Source organism: Centruroides vittatus, unplaced genomic scaffold (genome assembly GCF_030686945.1).
Source record: "Centruroides vittatus isolate TY-2023 unplaced genomic scaffold, ASM3068694v2 contig_958, whole genome shotgun sequence".
Taxonomy (NCBI): domain Eukaryota; kingdom Metazoa; phylum Arthropoda; class Arachnida; order Scorpiones; family Buthidae; genus Centruroides; species Centruroides vittatus.
In genome coordinates, this window is record NW_027122637.1 from 1,069,359 (window position 1) to 1,092,260 (window position 22,902).

The 22,902-nt window shown below is 25.4% G+C and overlaps 1 protein-coding gene and 1 long non-coding RNA gene across 4 annotated transcripts in view; one reads left to right on the forward strand and one right to left on the reverse strand.

The window, feature by feature from the left end:
- Positions 1-12,911, reverse strand: part of LOC136985324 (A-type potassium channel modulatory protein KCNIP1-like) — a 36,539-nt gene extending 23,628 nt beyond the window's left edge. Inside the window, exon 1 of one of the 2 annotated variants that reach the window (XM_067282587.1) lies at positions 12,415-12,911. In XM_067282587.1, coding sequence (XP_067138688.1) covers positions 12,415-12,589 — 175 coding nt within the window. In that variant the 5' untranslated portion in view covers positions 12,590-12,911. The remainder of the gene's footprint in view (positions 1-12,414) is intronic. The other variant, XM_067282586.1, reaches the window with a different exon arrangement.
- Positions 155-22,374, forward strand: LOC136985332 (uncharacterized). Of its 2 annotated transcripts, none has more exons than XR_010882326.1 (2): positions 155-186; positions 22,200-22,374. It is a non-coding gene; the product is annotated as an uncharacterized lncRNA (long non-coding RNA). The 2 variants fall into 2 exon arrangements; XR_010882327.1 differs by lacking the exon at positions 155-186 and adding an exon at positions 14,504-14,532.
- The last annotated feature ends 528 nt before the right edge of the window (positions 22,375-22,902 follow it).

Genomic DNA, 22,902 nt, shown 5'->3' on the forward strand with positions numbered 1-22,902 from the left:
TTTTTCATACCCATTGCGAGTCCAACAAGGCCCACGATAGGATTGACCGGTGGCGAGGGACGGGGACCGACTACGAAAAATTTCTGGAAAATCGCTGGCAGATTTGATTCCAGATTCCCCAGAGCCATAGGCTGACTCCTTAACCGTCTCCGCCATTCGGTCATCCGTCCTTTTATGTTACTTCAAGTAAGTTTTGAGAACCCTTTAAATATTCTTGAGAATTGTCTAACTATACTACATAAATTTATCTTTGACGTTTTCACTTCAATATTATAACTTTTGAAAATCAAATTAGAATGATATAACTTTTTAAAAAAACCGAATTTTTTAAATTTAAAGTATATAAGTTAGAACACGTTATTATTTTTTTTTACTCTTTCGTCAACAATTCCGTAAATGTAACGAAATAAATATACAACAACAACATTCAAACCTTCTTCAAACAATTTTTAATTAAATGGTTTGTATTTGTTATATTGAGATATGGACTAGTCGTTTCCTTGTATAAGAGAAGAAATATATTTTTCTTGCTTGTCAAATTGAAATCAAACTCAAAAAAAGTTCAAAATTATTTTATGAAGTGAAAAGTTAATAACATTTTTATCAATCGAAATATTTAAATATTTGTCCAAAATTAATATGTCGAAAATAGTAAAAAAATAATTATTTCTATTTTATGAATTGCTGAATATTAAGATTTAACGAATTTAAATGAACTTATGTTTTATTCATTTATAAAAAACTGATAAGAATTAAATGATAAAAATTTATACAGATTTTGCTTTGATAAATTAATAATTAACATAATTTTTTTATTATTAAGCCGAAATGAAATTAAGTAAATAAATCGTCTCGTTATACAAGCCTAAATATATATTTCATGCAAATTATAAATATAAATTATTTTGAAAACAACCAGCTGAAGCGTATAAATAAAATATAATTTATGTTTCACATATTCTTTTAACAAATATAGGCTATTGTAGTAACAAGAATCAAATATTTTACAGAAAAAAAGGGGGAAAAGTAAAAATATACGAAAACAATTCTTTTAATTAAAATATATTTAAAATATACATATTTAGATTACATCATTAGAAAATTATAACGAAAATTTAAAATATATTTTATTAAATATATATCCAAAATCTAAATATTAAATCATTAAACACGTTGAAAGAGTATAAAGCATATGAAATAAAAGTATTATAAACAGAATTATAATGTAGATCGCAAACGAAGAGTAATAGAAGATTCTACTATAAAAAATATTAATATTACATAATACTTTAAGCATCTCTTTCATCAATATCCGTCAGATTTCGAATCACGTAAAAGAGCATCGCACGCTGATGACCATACGTTTCATATCTTAATGGTCTTTCCTTTTTGTTATTTTCGTTAAAATACGCATATATTAAAATATTTTCTTATTCCAATCGAAAGAAAAAAGAAATATAGAGAAACTATAAACGTGTTAGGCGTATGAATTTCAACATGCAAGTTGTTACAGAACTTGGAGATAACTGAAGTTTTAAAATCATGAATAAAAGATAAATATTAGAATACTGATTAGCTATATTTGTTGAAAGAAATGTAAGAAAAATGAGAGATTTTTGAATAAAAAAGGCTAATCACACTATGTTTAGAAATCAACAATATAAGATGTTATAAGAGAAAGTAAGATACATTACACTGAACGATATCTTCTTATTGATACTGTAAAACTAAATTTACAGTGAAATATATATATTTTTAATAACGTTTGATAAAAATAAATATGAAAAAATTCATATTATTATAACATATTTAAAATGTTATAGCTATTAAATATTCAGTTGGTATGTTTAGAGTTTATGTGTCATAAGTATATGTCATGAGATTATATGTCATAAGTATAGAGAGTTTAGCATTTTAAATTAAAGCGCGTTTGCATGTAACTTAATAAAAATTTACTGATTTGAGATAAAATTAATAAAGATGACTTTTAATGAAGAATGCAAATTAAAAATTAAGTATTATTATTTAATACTATACCAGGATATGTCAAAATCATGTTAACATTTAAATAAAACCATTTATATTTTATTTTCTCTTTTGTGTGTTGATAACAATGGACAAGTTGAAACCTACATAAATAATATTCCGTATTTGATAAATGTTTTGGAGTTAAATGTTTATTAATGTTAAATAAATGTTTTTTTCCATTTAAGTGTTAACATAATTTTGACATATTCTGCATTTTAATATTATAAAGAATATTTTCATATTTATCTGTGTACAAGTTTGTTTTCAATTAAATTCATCTTTCAAACGCTTTTAATACAAAATTTTTGTTTTTTCTTCTATAAATATAGAGAAAAATCAAATTTTTTCTTTAGAAAAAGAATAATTTAAACAATTTCTTCATAAATTTAATTTTAGCAAAACGTTAAGCACATTATAATAAATTTAAAAACATTAAATAAGTTAACAAAAAAATTAATCGATTTATTTTATCGATTAAAAAAAGTCTAAATTAATGTATTGTATTCGTACTTATTTATTTACAAAATTTTCTTTGAATTCAAAGAATATTCGGATAAATAATGCCAGGAGTATGCCTTTACAACATTCTTCATGGCTTTATTAGTAAGGTAACGAGCAATAGTGCAAAGGTGAGACAACAGGAATGAATACCTTTAGGTTACAAATGGGTTAACAATAAGAATGAAAAAGTCATTAACTCGTAATTTATTTCTTATAGAGATGAGGAACTTTAACATTTAAATGTCAAAAGAAAATTTTAAAACATTTCTTCAATTAATTATTGATAATTATAACATACGAATATGTTTGTTCATTAGATTAATTTTATAATTACAGGCGATTAAAAGTCAACATTCTTATTGTAATATTATAAAAACTTATAATAAAATACATCTGGACAAATTAGAGAATCAAGTAAATAAACAGATTTGTAAGAGCTAATTCATAAATATTTAATGATATGAGAGAATAAAATGCTTTATTTTTACCAAAATTGTTTTAAATATGATCTTTCATTTTAATCTCTATATCTAGATAGATAATTGTCAAGTTATTGTATTCATTATTTTCTGTTGAAATGGAAAGCGGAATTTACAATAGAAAATATGAAACATTAGATTAAACAACTTTTGGGAGACAATAGAAATAAATGATGAAAATTCACTAAATATTCAAAATATTTTAATGTTATAGCGTAAAAGAACTACGATTAACTGCCGGAGAAAATAAATTTAAAAGTAAATAAAATAAATAATTAATTATTGAAAAATTAATTGAAAACTGTACAAAGACTGTAAATATTCATTTTTTAAATACTTAAGTATTTATTAATTTCTATCAAGTTATTCATTGATTCAGATTTAACATATTCAGATCAAGAAATAAATATTGTGTTTAACAAATTAATTAAAAAATAAAATAAAATAAAGTTCGATATTGAATTGAAAAACTAATTTAAATTTATTAAAGTTTTCATTTTTTTATCATACAGTTGCATTAAAGTATCTGTAAATCATTTACGTCCTTTGAAAAATAAACATAATAATGAAATACAACAGACTTAAAGAAAATTAATGCACGGAGGAGTTTGGTTTAAGCAGAACAATAATAATTTCTCCAGCCGAAGCAAGAAAAATCGTTATATTTATCAGAAAACAAAAATTAAAATACTGAAATATTAGAAACTTCGTTACATGATTATTAAATAAAATATAATTTTCTAATATTTGTCTACTCTTGCATTATAACACGAATTATCAAAATTTTATGTATTTAAAACTTCGTAACTTAGCAGCGAATCTAAAATTAAAGGACATAAATTACAATTAATACTAATAAAATTGAATTTCTAAATATACGTAGAATACTAAGAACATTAAAATGGTACGGTACATATTTACAAATTCTAAATAATTGATTCGTTACCATCGACAAATTTCAGTATCATTTCTAATATCTTTACAATTCATTAATTTCACTGAAAATACTAATCCCGTTACACCAAGTTATCGGGGTTCTGTTCATCTCTGTTAATAATCTTATTTGGTCAGAAGTATCGACTTTCGATCCATCTAAATCGAAACATTATCTCGCTCTTTCTCTTCCCTTTGACGAATTTATATAATTTTCAACGAATATTTATTTAAATGACAGTTTAAAAAACATATTTTAAAATTAAAATTTATAATTAATTTTAGAAAGGTTTCAAATGATTAATTTTAAGAAGAGAAATTTTCTTAATTTTATCGATTCCTTCAGATCGGAAGCAATTCTCTTCGGTTTTGACGTTTATAAACATTTAAACATTTTATATTAATATTATAATATCGATTATAGTAAGTTATTAATCTCAGTTTAATCGATGTTCCTTGTAATCGTATTTTCCTTCTTTGATATTATAAAATTAAACACGATCTAAATGCTGAACATGAAGAAAATTGATGCATATCAGATTTAATATTTATGTTTTATAGAAAACTAATCTTTGAATATTTATATAAATCGTCAAAGATTAGTTTTCTATAAATATTTTTATAAAAAGATTGATTTTTCTAAGTAGAAATATGAATCAAAACCAAATACTTTCGTTAAGTAAATTATCTTTCAAATTTGTTTTATTTTATTAAATCGATTTTATAAATATCTTTGTCAACAATTTTAAAATATTCTACCGACTTATATTTTTATTATAAAGTAAGATTTTAAATAAACATTCAATAATATCTTTATTTATAAATAAAAAGCTTTAAGACGAAAGGGCGCGTATATCATTCTCTTTAAATAGCTTCTTAAATAAATCTTGTGATAAACACGATGTCGTATTTACTTATAGGTTTTGTAACTTACGAAATAAATAATAAAAGAATTTATATGTGAACGTTGTAAAATATTCAGAAGCGCTTCTGTTTCTCGGTTCATAACAGAATAGAATTTTAATACGAGTGGAGTAGGATCGACAAAGATGACATTATTTGGATAAAAATGCTCTCTTTATAGCGTGTTCCTTGTTATAAGTTTCTGTTATTAGCTTTTCACGTTATTCCCTGAAGATATTTCTTGTCTATGCTCCATTAAACATTGATCCCCAATTATAATTCTTCATTGCTTATTTCTTCTAAAGATGAATAGTACGAGTCGATTTTTACCGAATACACTTTAATACAAAAATATATTATTTAATATATAAATAAACGTGACTGAATAAAAATAATTGTTTTAAATTTTAATATTTTAAAATTATATTTGAATTCTTCATACAAAGCGATTTTACTCAAATTAATTTTAATTATTTTGACTTCCTAGCTATTTCTTATTGCTATATTAATTTTGACTCGTTCGACTTTCAAATTTAATATATATATATTTTTTTTATTTTCGTAATAAAATTACGTTTAATTTTTTCGATAATTTCGAATTTTATTTTATTTTTTAATATAGAAATTGAATTTTTAATAGAATTAATGTTTATATAGGATTTAAAAAGTTTTGTAATTATTTTGTTTTTATAAATGCTTACAAATTAAATTTTTTTCCAACAAGGAAAAAAAACAATGAATAAAAATTTAAATTTTAAGATTAAAAAAAACAAATTAAATGGGTTATTATAAACCTTATCGTTAATGTAATTTTGAATAAACTACAGTTTTCTTCATACATTTTTAAATGAGATCAATTTATCAAAAATATAATTAATATAATGTTTTATAACTTTATTTATATTTAATATTTTCGTAAAAATATTTATAATTCTTCTATATATTTTTAACATTTATGATTTATTATTTATAAATTTTAATTTTATATCTCATAAAAATAATATATAATCGATAAATCTGCTTTAAATTCTTATAAAATAAATGAAAATAATCTATAAATGAAAAATTCATTTTACAAATTTGATAATATATATTTTTATAAAAAAGAAAAATTAAATATATTCTATATATTTTAAAGTAAAAAAATTTTTAAATAATATTTTACAGTTAATTTGCATTAAAATGAATTTATTAACACTTAATATTCTTATTTTTTGTATTTGTATTCCATAAATAAATATTTCAAATTAAATATAAAATTGTCTCTTTAAAAAATTTTTAAATTTAAAAGAAATTCATAAAAATTTAAGAATTTTTTTCTTCTCTTTTTCCATTTGAATCTATCAATTATCTTAACAGGATGAATCTATTAGATTTATCCGTAAAAAGTTTCTGCTTTAATGTATTTAATTAATATTAAAAAATAAATAAAAGTAATTTTATTGTCGAAATATTTCAGATTTGAATATAGAAAATAAACATTAATAAATGATTTAAAAATTTTTCAAATTCGAGTAAACATTATTTAAGTTTTTTTAAAGCTAAAATTTATTTTTTTTAAAAAATCTCCTTTTTAAAACTTATAAACAAGATACAAAACTTATTTTTAAGCTTATTTCAAAATAGACGTAAGCTTATTTCCATGTTTCAAGAAATAGAAAACTAAAGGCAAAAAATGTTGCTCGTATAAAAAATGCTATTTAACAATAAAGCAATGAAAAAAATGACATTAAATTGGTTTACTAGCAAGTAAGAAGACTTTGATCTTAAAAATACTCAACTTCTATCGAGAATAATTCTAAAAATTATCAATAGAATTAAAAAAATATTAGGTTCATAAAATCGCGTATTGACAATTTTATGAATTAATGTAATTCATTTAATCAGATTTATATGAAATAATAAACTACGGAACATATAAATTATATGTTCAGTTTGTTGTAGGCCTATATTATACATGAATTTATTTAAGTGGTAAATAATAAAAGATATTTATTACGATTTATTAAACATATTGAAATGCTTTAATTATAATTTGTCAAAATAATTATTTAAAAAAACCGAAATTTATATAACATGTGACAGATAATAATAATAATAATAATAATAAAAGTTTATTTTTATAGTTTTAATTTATACGAATTATTAAATATTATAGAATTTTTCAAATGAAATCACTCAATGCAAATTGAAATCGCATTCTTGAAATAGATTACGTGAAAATGCACCACGAAATTATAATTTAAATTATAAAAATTAGTCATCCTTCAGATCAAAGTAAATTCGATTTTAAGTAGACAAGAGAAAAACGATCTTTCGACTCATTACATATGCTGAGTTGCATTTTTCGTTTGAATTCTCAAGAATAATTTTTTGGAATTTACTTTGAAATGTCTTTTGATGATATTTTTTAATAGAATTTTTTTAAGAGTAAAAATAACATTACACGAGGGACTTTGATTAGTTTAAAAGATCTTCTTTATCTTTTTCAAATAATATTTTAAAATGAATTATGACAATATGAAAAACTTTGTAATTCTAGAAAATTTTTTTAATATTGCCAATTACTCCATGAGCTTAGCTACTTATTAATAATCCTACTATTAAATTTATTTCTTTAATTTGTACTTAAATTGTAGATATTCTAAGCATACTAAATAATAAAATATGGCGACAATCAAAATTTCTTATATACAAATACTTGTGTTATAATTCCAATTAACTTATAAATTTAAAGAAAAAAAAAAAACATTTTATGAATTATGTAAACTGGACTATATTTAAACTACAGAAAATGTTAAACCAATAAATCGATACATTTAGTTTTTTCCCCTTAGAAAGAGAAAATTCAGAAATTCTCCGAACATTTAAAAAGCAATTTTGAAATCATTTTGTGAACTTTACGTAACAAAATTAATATTTAATTATTGAACTGATGAAAATGTACTAAAAATATAATGTTAACTTAGGGGAACGCATCTTAATAACATTAGGTATTTTTGACAATAAATAGATATTATACATCAATTGAACTATACACACGAGAATTAAAGAAGGAGAGTTTATAGACCGAAACCTTCTTCAATTGGAATTGCATCGAATAAAATGCCATCAAGAGAGTTGTAAATAAACAGAAACCATTTAAGTATTGCCATTGATGCGTTTAAAATAAAATATTAACTTTAATGAAGCTGATAATGATTTACTTTTAACTCATTATAAATGGAAGGTTCTTGTCTTAACTTTGCTAACAAAACTTTCTTCGAGAAACTGAATAGCCTGGCGTCTAAACTATGTCTTCTCCATAACGAGCAGCGATTGAAGGCTCCTATGAATAATTTTGTGGCAAAAGGCAGGTAAGAGGAAACCCCACGAGTGTTCTATGCACGAAGGATCGTATATCATCCTATTAGCCCCACAATTATCCTTTAACAGGCAAAGACAGATGGGGAATTGACAAAAAAATAATCATTTTTACCTTATCTAGAAGTTGGAAAAATCTTAAACTGACATCGTTATAAGACAGCTTGTTTCTCTAATAGTGTAATTTTGATAGCAGTTTCGATGGTCTAACGATTGTGCATTAGAATTAATTAGATTCGTTTATCTATAAATTAATCTAGATAAAACATTTAGAAATTTTTTCTTTAATACATTACTCGAAATCATTTGGATTAATAGATGGAAAGATGACTTTTATGACCTCCGAAAGCTTTAAGCTGATCGGCTTATGACGTAGTTATAACTTTCTAAATGATCGAACTCAACTTATCAGAAAGATAAAATTAACATTTTCGTTTTCGAAGGCTTTAGATGAACAAAAATATAAAAATTGGTTCTCCATGCCCTTATCTTAACTATTTTCGTTATTGTTTGTATTTTAATTTATAATCAATAGACTCGAATTAAAATGTGATAAAACATTTTCTCTTAACAAAAATTTAATGGTATGGAAATTTTTTTTACTAATTCTTCATTCAGTCTGATAGAAAATTACGGTATGAAAATCAAGTTTCATTTTGTTTTATGTTTTAACGAAATTTTAAATGCATTCTCATTTTTTTTTTTTTTTCAACGAATCGAATTAAAATTCATCTCACGCAAAATATAAAACTCCTGAAGTAAAAAGAATAGTGACTTTCAAACTTAGTAATTAAAGAAGTATTCTTTGCAGATTAGAAATGCCTAGTTGAAGTTTCTGGCTCTAAAGATAAACAGAAGATTATCCGGATATTCTTTCTTCGGCTTCTTTCGACGTTTATGAAATAATATTTGACAGAAGAGTGGATTCAATCGTCATAAAATACAGCTCTTTCAAATAGTAATTTACTGACTGAAAAAAAAGAAATGCTTCAATTAACACCCAGAGAAATCGCATTTCCATCAATCCCGTACTTTAGTTAATCCCAAAACTCTATCAACTTCGCTATCTCCATCCATTAATCTTTAGATATACACTAACAATAGACATTAAGGAGCAAATTATCTTCATTTAGAATAATTGCTTTTCAAACGAAACCCTTTAGTCAAATTAATATTTGAATACTATCTTAAATATTTATTTTTCAGATCCTTAATATATCAAAATCCTGATGATAATCTACGAAATTTATTAAATAAGTTTTAGATTTTTAAAAAATTTATAAATACCTCGTAAAAATCAACGCAAAGTTATAATTACTTGTATTTAAACTCGAAGCATTTAATAAACAGAAAAATCCTTTTAGCGGAATTGAATTCTCTATACCAAAACGATAAAAAAATCCAAATTAAAAATTGTTCTAAAAGTATTGATATTTAAGATGTTTAATAGCTAAAATAATGATCACTAAAAATATTTTAAAAGTTATTGAAAATGTTTTATTTAAATTTATCTTTAATATTTAATTATTTATTAAGGCTTTGTACTCTAGATAGAATGGCTTCGAGGCAGATTTGTAATTAATGAAGTAGTCAAACAAAGTCGGAGCAAACATTATACTTTTAATTCTACTCGAGTTAATAAAGAAACCAAGTTGATTTTTCTGTTACGGTTATTTTAAAATAAATGCTTCTTACCAATGGAGAATGAGTAATAATACATGACAAAATATCTCTCTTTCCATAAATAAAATATCCATAAAAATAGCATTAAAGATATCACATTTCATACTTTCGAAGATCAAGTGGTGCAGCAAACCATCATAATTTACTCGCCCGAAATAAAAGGATGGTCTATCCATTAATGTTATCGGGCAATTTACCTGATGTTCAAGAATCTTTTTGTCCCATTTTATTCAGATATCAAAATAATGTTTGATCTTTAAAGCTTAAAATCGAGCGGCGAACTGTTAGGATATAAGAATGTCCAAGTAAAAATCCATTTATTATATTTGAACAATCAAGTTTCGAATGAATATGTATTTGAAGATTATGCTTCATAAACATATACAGTTGAAAATTAATAGGTTTTTGTATTAAATTTTCTTGCCTTTTCTACACAGGTAGTCGTTTGGTGCATGATATAGTAATTGGTGCATGATGCACCGTAATTACCCGGATAGTTGTAAGAGAAAGATAATAATTTGTGTGGCTAAAACATCCTAACATTGAATTAGAAGATGGTCTGCAAAGTTTGTATTGGAGATCTGATGGAAGAGCAAAAAACTCGTTAAACTTTGAACAGCAAAAATAAAACAATGTTTTTTTTCTTTCGATTAGATCTATAAAATTTTAAAGTTTCTTTCGATTTTATATTTATTATATATTTTATATTTTATAAATAGGTCCACTCTTAGACCATTTAGAATTTATTTTCAGATTAAAAATAACATGAATAAATATTACAATAACATTCACATGCCAAAAACTTTTTAATATACTATGTTTTAAATCATAGGCTATATATTATACGTTGACAATACTCGTTTAAGAAAACTATTCTGCCATTTTACGACAATTTACCTTTATAGACAAAATAATGTCGAGTTTAATGGCTTTACGTCCAAAATATATATAGGTAAGCCAAAAAATATAAGAAGAAATTCATTTCATATTACAAAAAAAGGGGATCATTTATAGAGATTTTGATGAGACGATTTCTCACGAAAAGGGATTGTTTTGCTGGCTTTACTACCTTGACCTCGACCAATTCAGTTACGACAATAACATCGTCTTCTGGATCAATTCCAAAATCATTTGTTATTTTTACAAGGATTTCCCGTCCTTCAACTAGCAAAACTCGGAAAAATTGCATTAAACGTTTCGAATCAATGTCACTGAACTAGGTTATTATGTTTGAAGAGATGACATTCATTAATTTCAAAAAAAAATTCTAAATACTTGTATTTTATTCTTCTGGCATGTCCAAAATAAAATACAAATATAATACTTGAGCTTTTTTAAAAAAATGTTTTATAGTTGCATCGCAATCGCATCAAACATACGCCAGGCTTACAGGACCAGAGCTTTTTTGTCAATAACTTTTTATATAAATACATACATAATGTGCTTTTAACAAAGAATAGAAACGAACATTTACAAATATCCAGGTTAAAACAAGTTATAAGTATATTATTAGATGCCAGCAAAAATTCGGACATTTTAAAAATTCGTTCAAAAAATCTTTACGACGTTACACGAACAGATACAAATTCTCTATATTTTACTCGGACATGTAGTGAATTTCTGCATTTGAATGAAGTTAATATGTAAATATTGATAGAATGGAACACGAGAACATCACAAACGGAGTTTACATAAATTTCAGTTTTTCGACTTTAAACCCACTCGTATATTGATGATATAAACTACAAAATATACTTTTTTATTTAATATTTGACTAAACTTTGAGATTCTTTTGAAAATCTGTATTAGAACACATGCGAATGTCAATATCCCATCCTCTTCTCAAAACACAACTTAACTAAAATTGCCATCTGGAATAATTTTGACGAGTGAAATAAGACAGTTAATTTTCTCTTCGGAGCATATTAAACATCTCACCAACTAAACACACGGCTTAAGAAAATAAATGAATCTTTATCTAAAATAGAAACTGATATACAGTACCACAGCTTAAACTTTTATAAAAATTGCCACTAAAGTTATTCTCACAAAAAACTAAAATACCTTTTTAGAGAAAATAAGCTTTAATAATAATTTATAAGGTATTAAAAGGTGAAATATATGGCAAATTTTATATATTAATATATACATTATAAATTTATGGGAGAGTCTGCAAGTATTTAAATAAGTTAGGCATTTCTTCTAGTAATGCGTAGACACGCCATCCAATAAACACATAAAATGCAAATATCGTGTGGTAATGAATTAAACTGTTGTTGTTTATTATTGGCTTAAGAAAGAATTCCGGGACGTCGAGATGCTCGAAATCGATCGAGTGACGAATGTACGATGCGTTCGGGTATAAATATTATTTTTATTCCTGGATCTGTAGTTGCCAAGGTCGGGTACTTAATAGACTTAAACTTTACGAACGGAGAAAGAAAATGCAGTTTATGCGACGGGTGCATTTTAATTAGACGTAGATGAAAGTTATGGACGTTAGCGTTTACGTAATGGAACTTACCTCTGATTCCGCTCCAAGCTCTCCTAAACATATGCAACAGACGGCGATACAATCCCGTCTGACGTTCGTCCATCGGCGCCTTACAGCTGCCTTCTCGACGACAGTTGGGAATATCTTTTTCCGTCATGTCCACCAGGTTGTAACGGATCTGTTTAATGTTCTTGATACTAGTCATTGTTAGGTGCTGCCACCTGCGCAGACAGGTAAAAAGAACGAGGCAGGTATTCAGTCCCGAACGTCTCGCTTTTCAGTCATCGCAGCCAAAGCCGACGTGAAGGGAGAAAGAAGGTGCCTGTTGCTCGTTGCCTTGACGACCCGCGTGCGGCGAATCGCTGCCGTGTTCCTCGCCGACTGCACGTGTGGCTCCGTTCTTTCGCGCCGGCGCCATCCTAACGGCGCAATATCCACTCTGGCAACAACGTTTTAACTATGAAATCGTTCTCTGCCATTCTCCTTTCGTTTTCCTTTCGCGGGAAAAATAACTGCAGTTTTGTTCGTATCAATATCCTAGAGGAGAAAAAAATAGATAAAAATCGATGGAGTGTCGATGGCTATTCCATCATTCTTATCTTCCAATGGAGATAAATGCCGTTAAATGCTACCATTCGAATAATACGAAAATTATCCGGTGAACGGACCCGAGATTTCGTATTAAAGGCAACTTTCCCGAATTAAACTAAACGTAAATTAATTATAACAACTTCGACGACTTAAGTCAGAGAGCGCTTTACGATAGAATTTTCCACCGTACGCTGCTGTGTGAATAAATGCCAAACGTCGGATATTCTCTGTTAGAATGACTTCTTTGTTTGTGTACGCGAAGGCTTCCAGAATATTGTTTATCTGATCAAGTGCTGAGCTACGCTAAAGTATTCTTTAAAGATGAATAATGATCGATAATTAGATACCGGTCTAGCTTACTCTTCAAATTCATTAACGCTATTCATTCTCTTCGTCCATATACAGATGCAATTTTCAATATAAGGATCGTTGCTTAAATATTTTAAAGTTCAAATTTAACTTTGAAAAGTTTCTACGAATTGATCAACCGGTGATTTCAAATTCGAACTTAGAATGTTTGGCAGTCGAAAATTTGAAATCTTTAGCCGATGATACTTTATTTTATTCGTAAACAATTTATTTTTAAACACGAATAGATATAGACATCTAAATGTTTACTAATTAATAAATACTAATTTAATAAAATGGAATTTTAAAAAAATATATCTGAAATTAGTCGGTCTTACGTGAAATACTTTGATTCGGTTACTGTAATTCTACAGTTTGGTTTATAATCATTTTTAAATAATTAAATTATTAATATTACTGAATTAATACACTACTGAAATAATAAGCATTTGTGTGTTTTTATGTTTATTAAATCGATTTGGATTTGTAAAATATGTATTATATATTGATAAAAGAAAGTTTTAATAACTTAACTAATGTTACAGTCTGTATAATTTAATGAAATATTTTTAGATTTAATAAGGACGTAGAATATCTAAAATCAAAAAAACATTGAGCTTAATAATATCAATAGTAAAGATGTGAATTGTCGCGAATTATTTTTACTTAAGTTAAATGTTTATTCTAAATACAGCTTAGGAGCTAGCATTTACATTGCAATTTGCCTTTCAGTATTACAACGGAGATAAAAGACAAATTTTTAATTATTAAAATTACGAAAACGAAAAATATATTTCGAAGAAGATCCTTTCTCTACATCGCATTGCACTGTAGTGTACAGTACATAGAATAGAATAAAAGTGTGTGTGGAAGGGATGCAAATGTCACAATAGTATAAATGTATTGTATCTTATCGATAAAACTGTAATCTAATAGGAGATGAAATGAAAAGTAATATAGTATATTTTAAGTAATATTGATAAGAACATTCAGATTTCACAGGGATTAACGCCATTTTTTTCTCTTTTCACCAGCTATGACGTTCGGTTAAAATGGATGTCATGAAGATTAAAATGTTTCCTACATTAACAAAATGAAATATATAGACTATCCTAAACATTACACACATCAGTTGCATAATATGAAATTATTACAAGAACAGAGAGATAAATTATATAATCTTATTTAACAAGCAGATGTAATTAAAAGGTATCAAGTTATATTATAATTATTACAGCTTTATATAAGAGAGTTAAACATAGAAAATATAAAAATATTCGATTATTAATTAAGGAATTAGTAAATGAAATATTAGTTTAATTTTTTTAATTGTATCTTAAGGAACTAAAATATATTCCATATTTTAAATAAAAAAATTTGGAAAGGATAATTCGTATACTTGTATATAGCTACATACAATAATATAAAATTGTGTAAAACAGGCTTTAGATATAGACTTTTTATGCAAATTCATGTATAAATCAAAGATTTGTTTCATTCAAACTCTAAATAAATTCGTTTGTTAGAAGGAATGTGCTGAAAAAATTTAAAATAAATGAATGATTCATAATACTACTGTGTATAATTAAATAAAGCACATTTTATCTTAATAAAAAGAATATTATCTCATTATACCTCGTTTAATTTAATTTTTTTATTTCCTGTTATTAACTGTGTTTTTATCTATACGGCATTCTGTAAGAATAGAGCAAATTGTTAACATCTTATTTGTTATATTTTCCCCTGAATATACACAATTGTTTGTATAATTAATATATATGACAATATTGATTTATTCTTCACCAAAGTCGTGAAACGTAGTAATAAAGTAACTAGTATTTTTCGTTTAGCCTAATTACTGTTTCCTAACATTTGAAAATAACCAAACTTGAATATTTAAGTATTGCACTTAAGTAAGTGAAACTTGCATCTAAATTTTTCATCGTCGTCAAGTTCAGCTCGCTGAAAGAAGGAAGGAATTCGAGCACGAATTGAACCGGAACCTCCTGTCCGGAAACTTACGACAGACTTCCATATACTCAACCGCATGTTAAAGAATTATTTTTATGAAGCTTTTTATAAATGACATTGCAAATAGAAATTACGTGTAGAAATTTCTCAAATTTAAGTGTATATGAAGATAATTGAAATTATCTTGTGAATTTCATGCATTTCGAATTAGCATATTAAATTAAGCATTAACAGGATATTAGTAAAACAGTTACTACAAAGTCTATGTTTAGCGCATTCTCGGGCGTGAAGAAAGAGAGAATGAATGGTTATGGGCTTAATTACTATCTGTAACTTGGTGTAATGAGATAAATTTCTGTAAGTATTATTGGAATGCAATCGCTATCGATAATATAATGTATACGGTGTATTGTTTGTAATTGTGCAATTACGATTACTCTTGCTTATTTTGTTGTTTTGCATTTAAAAAATAAAACTTCAAGTGTTTTAATATAGATTAAGAAATTAATATACTGGTATTATATTTAAAGGCTACTAGTTACTACAGCTAATATGTTCTTACTTTCTTACGTAAAAATTATTTAGATGAAAATAAATTATTTTAAGTTTGCAGAATGTCGACAATATTTTAAAATTTATTTATTTAATTTTCTTTTTAGTTTAAACTAAATTTTTCAATTACGCGACATATTTAGCTGTTACAACTATTTATGTTGCATAGTTGCATAAAGGCTGCTAGCTATTAGCTAGATATTTAGTTGTTTTATGTGTAACATAATATAAATATAATGTCTAAATTTTTGTTTATTATAAATAGATTATATTATAAATAAGAACAATAATGCCGTAGAATTTAGTATTTTTGTTTTGAAATATTTAATTATTAATCATATGTGTAAAATAATTTTTTAAATTCTATAAATTAAAAATAAGAAATTTAATGCTATGTGGTTTTATACTTCTTTATAAAATCAGAAAATAATTGAAGTCCGAATACTTCTGATAAAAGTTAATTTCGTCTTCTTAAATTGTGTTATTTAAATTCTTATTCCTTATCATCTTAATTGTTACTTGTTGTTAGTGAAATTGAAAAATAAATTAAAAGAAATAATTAAATTATTTATATATTAACACACTTAAAATTAAGATTGAAATGCCTAAAATATTCTAGAATAAGACAATCAAGAATAGTTGAAAAAACTTAGTGATTCAAAAATACTTATGTTACTACTTCATAATTAAACAGAAAAAGAATCTAAATTATATTTAGCTTAAATAGAGTTTATATTTTTGATAAACTTCAAACTCTTATTTAGAACACTACCAAAATACGCAGGAAGTCTGTCTCTTTTCTTTCTTAAAGATTTTAAAATTTAAACTGTGAATAACTTATAACTTCAAATACATCTATGTTTGGAAAATTATATATTGCAGGTTTACTTTCCTTCACAGAAAATCAGAGATATTCTATAACCCAGTTCCTTGTCATAAAGTTCTCTTTAGGATTGTATATATTCGAATACAGAGATTTTTTATTTATTTACATATCTTACATTAAAAATTTCATAAAATGAATTTTCGAATAAAGTATTTATGTTAAAGATACAACGTAGAACTAGAATCATAATTTTTGAAGAAGAATAAAAGATAATTTTTTAAAAATTAAAGAGTTAAGGGGGTGAATTTTGTTTTAAAATTAATAAACAATCGAATAAGTCTAATTTATCAATATTAAATTAGTTACTTGATTTGTTTTAATCATTATTCAGATTTTTCAATAAATTGTAAAAATTGTTTATTTGCATTACACACAAGAAATAATTATAAATATGTTTTAAAATATTCCCCATAAAAAGATGAAACTGTATACCAACGATAAATAATAAATTTATATTATTGTAGGTAAATTAACGTAGAATGATTTTGAATACGTAAATATAAGTTTATAGAAAGTAAGAAGTTTGACGACGACGACCTCATTTCGTACTATCTTGCAGTCGAACAATGTTGAATACAGATACTTTCCAAAATCTTATGCAATTCATTAAAACTGAATGAATTAAGACAAAGTTGTTGAAGACTCGACGTTAGTCAAACCGAATTTGACTAATCAAATGTTTTGCTATGTCTCGATCAGTATTCACAAATTTTTGGAGAAAATATGAATATTAGCAATTACGATACTTCAATTTAAGAGGACATTCTCTCAAACTGAGGGATTAGAAGGTCTCTTATGACATCTATTCCAAAAAATTCAGCAATGAGTTGCTTAACTTTCCCGGCAATATTTGTTGGCGCCATCTGTTATCAAATTTATTAAAATAACTTTTTATATGTTTAACTATTATAAAATGACAAAAAGCCTAATTTTGAGGATAGGGATGGGTTTTATAAAAAAAAAAAAAATTGTAAATGCTAATGACAAGTAAAATCGTTATTAAGTCCGACTCTACTGGAGATATACACGACCCCCCTTTATCTTCCACCCGTCGACCTTTAATCACCAAAATTTAATAGTATCAATTCTCCTAGTACATAAACTTCCATGCAAAATTTTAAAAAATTTTCGACGAAAAGCACAGGAGTTATTAAGCTTCAAACAGGGTGAACATAATCGTTCTCCCACATACATTAACATCCATACATACAGAAAAACCCACAATTTTTTTTTGCACTTCTGAACGTTTTCAAGGTGTCTTTAGTCCAAAAATGTAAAAATCTTGGGGTGTCATTTTTTGATCGATCGCCATACCTTCCTTCTGTTATATATAACAGCCGTGTAAGTAAAAACAAGCAAAAACCGTCTTCAAATTACGTACAGTGCTATACAATACATTTTACTTGTTTGCAATACGTACGGTACATCTGATTTATCGTATATAGTACGCGAAAGACTCATAAATATGGCATTATGCTACGGGACACGTAGTATATATTTCTTGAATCTTTCCATATAAAAGTTTACTATCGAGTAATTTCAACAATAATATCTTCGGTATTCTTTAAAAATGATCGTAGGTTTTTCTTCACAGAAAATCAGAGATATTCTATTAATTCGCAAATATGTCTAAAGGAATGCTTTTAAATGGCTGCATAGATCACGTGTTCTTTTCCAATTTTATAAATCTTAAGAAAAAGTCCGAATCGGCAGGCCAAGATTAGTGCAAACTCTATAATAGAAAATGTTAACTTTCGGAATAATAATGTCTGACCAATCTGAATAGAAGAGGCCATTGGTCGTTGGGTCAGACCGATTGAATACAATTTTTATACGAATAGCATAACAGGTATATGTTTGAAATAATAAAAAACAACATATTGTTTCCATCCAAATCTCCAGAAACATATATGCCATTTGTTAAAAAGAAAATAAAGTAATCGTTATAACCGAAAAACTCGTAAAATTCTAGAATAAAATGCCACCGAAAGACATTTATTGCTCTACATTGTGCACTGACTAATTTTTGCAATGTATTTTTTAAACATAAGTTAAGTTAAACATAAGTATTTGATTGCTTGTCATCTGATAGATTATTATTTCTTGCAAACAATGTCTATATCAAAATTTCTTGTAGTATTATTAAATCTATAAATGTAAGTTTTTAATTAAAATTTGTAATCTTAAAGTTATTACTGTGCAGTAAACCAAGTTTTAGTTTAATCGAAACAATTTTAGAATTTAGCTTTAATTTCCTAAATAGAAAATGGTTACAGCAGCCCTATACAAATTATATATTATCATCTTTCATTTTACTTTTATATTATGACTTGAATTATCTGTCAAATAAACCGCACAAATTATAATGTAGTGCAATGTATCTCAGTATCATTAAAAGAAAATAAAGCAAACTAAAGAAGCGTAGCACAAAATAACCAAGAGCTTTCAAATATCTCATTCTTCTTCATTTAATACTACTGATTAGATGAATAATTTTGCTATTCAAAAAGTCACTTAAGGTCTTTTTTGGAAGACATTCGGAATAAAATTAAGTAGAAAACCTTCCTAACGGATTGATGATTTTAAAAATCTTCGGCCAATTTTCGAATCCAAAGAATTGATGGATTTTTACTTCAGAAACTTTTGCTATAAAAAATTTATAGGAATATAACGCTACTAAATAATATGAAGCAATTATTATAGAAATAACTTAGAAGAAATATTTTATCACAATAAAAATTTAATTACAATAAAACTAAGGAAAAAATAACTTCTAATTTCTATAAAACTATTAAATACTTATTTAATTGTTACTGCTATTGAACTCCAACAATTTTTATATCTTAAATTTTTCGGAATTTAATAACTAGTTTAATGTAATTAAAATAATTAAATTTTGAAAAATAAAAGAAAAAATTAAAAATTGTAAAATTAAATATGTAATTAAAACGTATTAATTTGATTAATGCGAAAATAATTTTTGTATATTTTTATCTTGTAAGAACATTATCATCACTCCTTCTATTAGATAATGCAACTTGCAAAAATAATTTATTTATATATTCAAAATGGATTGAGAATAATATCAGTGCAGAGATTTTTCTGCAATGAAAAATCTGAATGCGATTAGGAGCAAGCTAATAAGTAAAAATTGAAAACTTCATTTCGTGTTTATTTCTTAAAACAAAGCATATCAATAACAACAGGTGTTGTTTAAATTCAAACGTATTATTATTAGTATTCATAATAAGACATTTGACGATTTGATATGGTTAAGTCTCTGATCTGGTTACCGCTCTGTGGACTCGGGATGAAATTCGGGCGATAATCCTCAGGAATTTTTCGTAGGTGATGAGTGTCCCAGATATATTGGACCCTCTTCCTCAGACAGGTCACCAGTGATCAAGTGGATAAAACCACCAAACACTGGTAGTTGGTCGAGGACTGGTCACGTGGCGTTATCCGAGTTTTCTTCACGTGTCTAGCACCTAAAAATAAGGGCGTTTTCCGTTGAAAATCCTCCCGGGAGGCATCCTCCCTTGGCAGATTGCCTGCGTGTTGCACTGCCATACAAATAAAACCAAATCAAGCTAAACCGCTCTTCACACCTGGTTGCCCCCATGGTGAGCCTAGCCAAACATACGATCGGTATGAGGGGAAGTTATGCTATTGTACGAATAGAAATTTAATTGTTTATATGCGACGAATGTCTTAACATTATCTTTTTATATTTTACTTTTAATATTTGCATGCCACAGTGAAGTAGTATAGAATAATATAATACAATAATAATCCAAATTAGGATATATCCAGAATATTTACATATTTTCTGTAAACAAGTAGTTGAAAAAAAAATTACTGTAATATAAACAAATATGAACAATATTCTATTATTTTAAAAATATATAATTTCTGAATTAAATATATTTTCATTTCATTTACGTAAATGATTGTAATATTTTAATAATGTCCAATATCCCATTTATTATTTTATAATTGAGTTTTAATCATACTTTAGTTTATAATTTCAAATAATTAAATGGTTTAAAATGTTAAAATACAATAAAATAATTAATGTAACGAGAATATTCCCCCTGTAACTGAAATTTAACTTTATTACTAATAAACAATTTGATTAATTGGAAAAAAGTCAGCGACACGCTAATTATGACTACATTGTGAATAGAGCAATAACTGTAAAATACTATAAGTTAATTTTTTAAAACAAATTTTAAAAGTTCGAAATATTAAAGACTTATACGAATAACAGTATTCTTGTAGTCTAGAATTTTTTATTTACTATAAATTGAATTAATTAATGAAAATTTACTCCCAGAAGTTATACAGGCAGTTTAAATTGAGTTGAAGTCAAAAAGAGCGCAAATAAAAATAAAATGAATTCCATTAGTTTTTTTTATTTAATTATTTTATAACTTTCCTATAATTTCAATTAAATATGTTAAACATATTTGTCATTTGTAATTGCTAAAAACCAATTGACAAGATTGTTACATGGAGAATTAATTGATTGTTATTAATTACTAGCATCATCAATGTCACCATATGAAATTATATTAATGATAATCAATACGATCACATATGGTGAGATATTTATATCATTCACTAAATATGAGCCATTATAAACTTCAAATCATTTATTAATATATGTAATTACACGAGCATATTAACTATTATACTAATAATTGCATTATTCAAGAAAGTTTTAAGAACGACAGAACTTTTTAAAAAATAAAACGATTTACTTTGTAGTTTTATGAATTAGTATTAGTATTCATAATAAGACATTTGACGATGTAGCATTTGGTGGTATTTTTAGATGTACTGTTGGTCTTCAAGATAAATTTTTAAAACATTAATATATACTTTTATTATATGTTTTAAAACATTAATATATACTTTTAAAAATTGCAAATTTCGCTGTATTCATACTCTTTATATAACAAAATCATAATAATCAGAATATTATTATGTTTATGAAATACTTATCATGCATCGTAGCAATTTTTGAAATAGATATTACTAAACAACTTCATGTTTTAAATAAATTATTTAAATAATTATTTTTATATGAACAAGTTAAACATAACCTAGAAAATTATTTTATATTTTTTAATCTAAGTCTAACAAAATTTTCATAGATGTATAAATTATTAAAATGAAATCGCATATTGTCAGACATGTAATTTTTTGATGTTTGTAATAAAGAAAATAAATTATAAATTATATATTTTTGAAAATATTTTAATTCAATAATTTATACTTTGTGAAATTCTATGATAATTAGGCAGTTATATAGCTTAAAACAATTAAGATAATTTACATGAAATAGATCTGATAATTAGATTTATTATAATTTAAAATTCTATTAATTTAATTTTAAATTTTCGGTATTTACATATTATTTTATTCACATTGAATGATTGAATTTCTTGCTTTTCCATTCTAGATGCGGTTCTTTATGACGATATTTTAAAAATTACAGGATGTACTGTACAGTTAATTTGTCACGAGACCAATTATAAAGTTTATAAACCACGGCAAGTTAGGTTTTCTGTTCTAATTATTTATCTTAATCATGCTTTTTGTGGAAAATAAAACGATTAATTCTATTAAAATATTTAGCTGCTGAAGTCATAGCAAAATATTTTAAATATTAAGATTATATATTCAAAAATATAAGCTTATTATGGTCTGATAAGTTATAATTTATTTTCAAGCTTTGCATGATATTGCCACGAAAATTGTTGTTATTTATAATATTCATTTATTACACATTTTCAAGAAGAAAAAGACAAATCGACAGAGATAAGTGTGTGAGTATATACGAATATATTTACTGAAATTTTATGGTATTCAGATAGGAAATATTTTTTTTCGATCGGAAACCATACGGAATCGTAGGTCATAGTTTATCTATAGATGTTCTAGATTTCTCTTTTAAAATAGGTACAAGATAAACAAATGTATACTAAATTAGCAATTTTAAATATTAAAAATTGTAAAAAACCTTTTTTTGTTTACTTTTCGGATTAAGCTCACTATATTTAGTACTTTTAGAATTAGACTCGCTATAGGCCTACTTGTACCCATCTCAAAGTAACGCCTACGATCTTTCCTTTGAATTAGATTTACTTTGGTCATCGGGAATC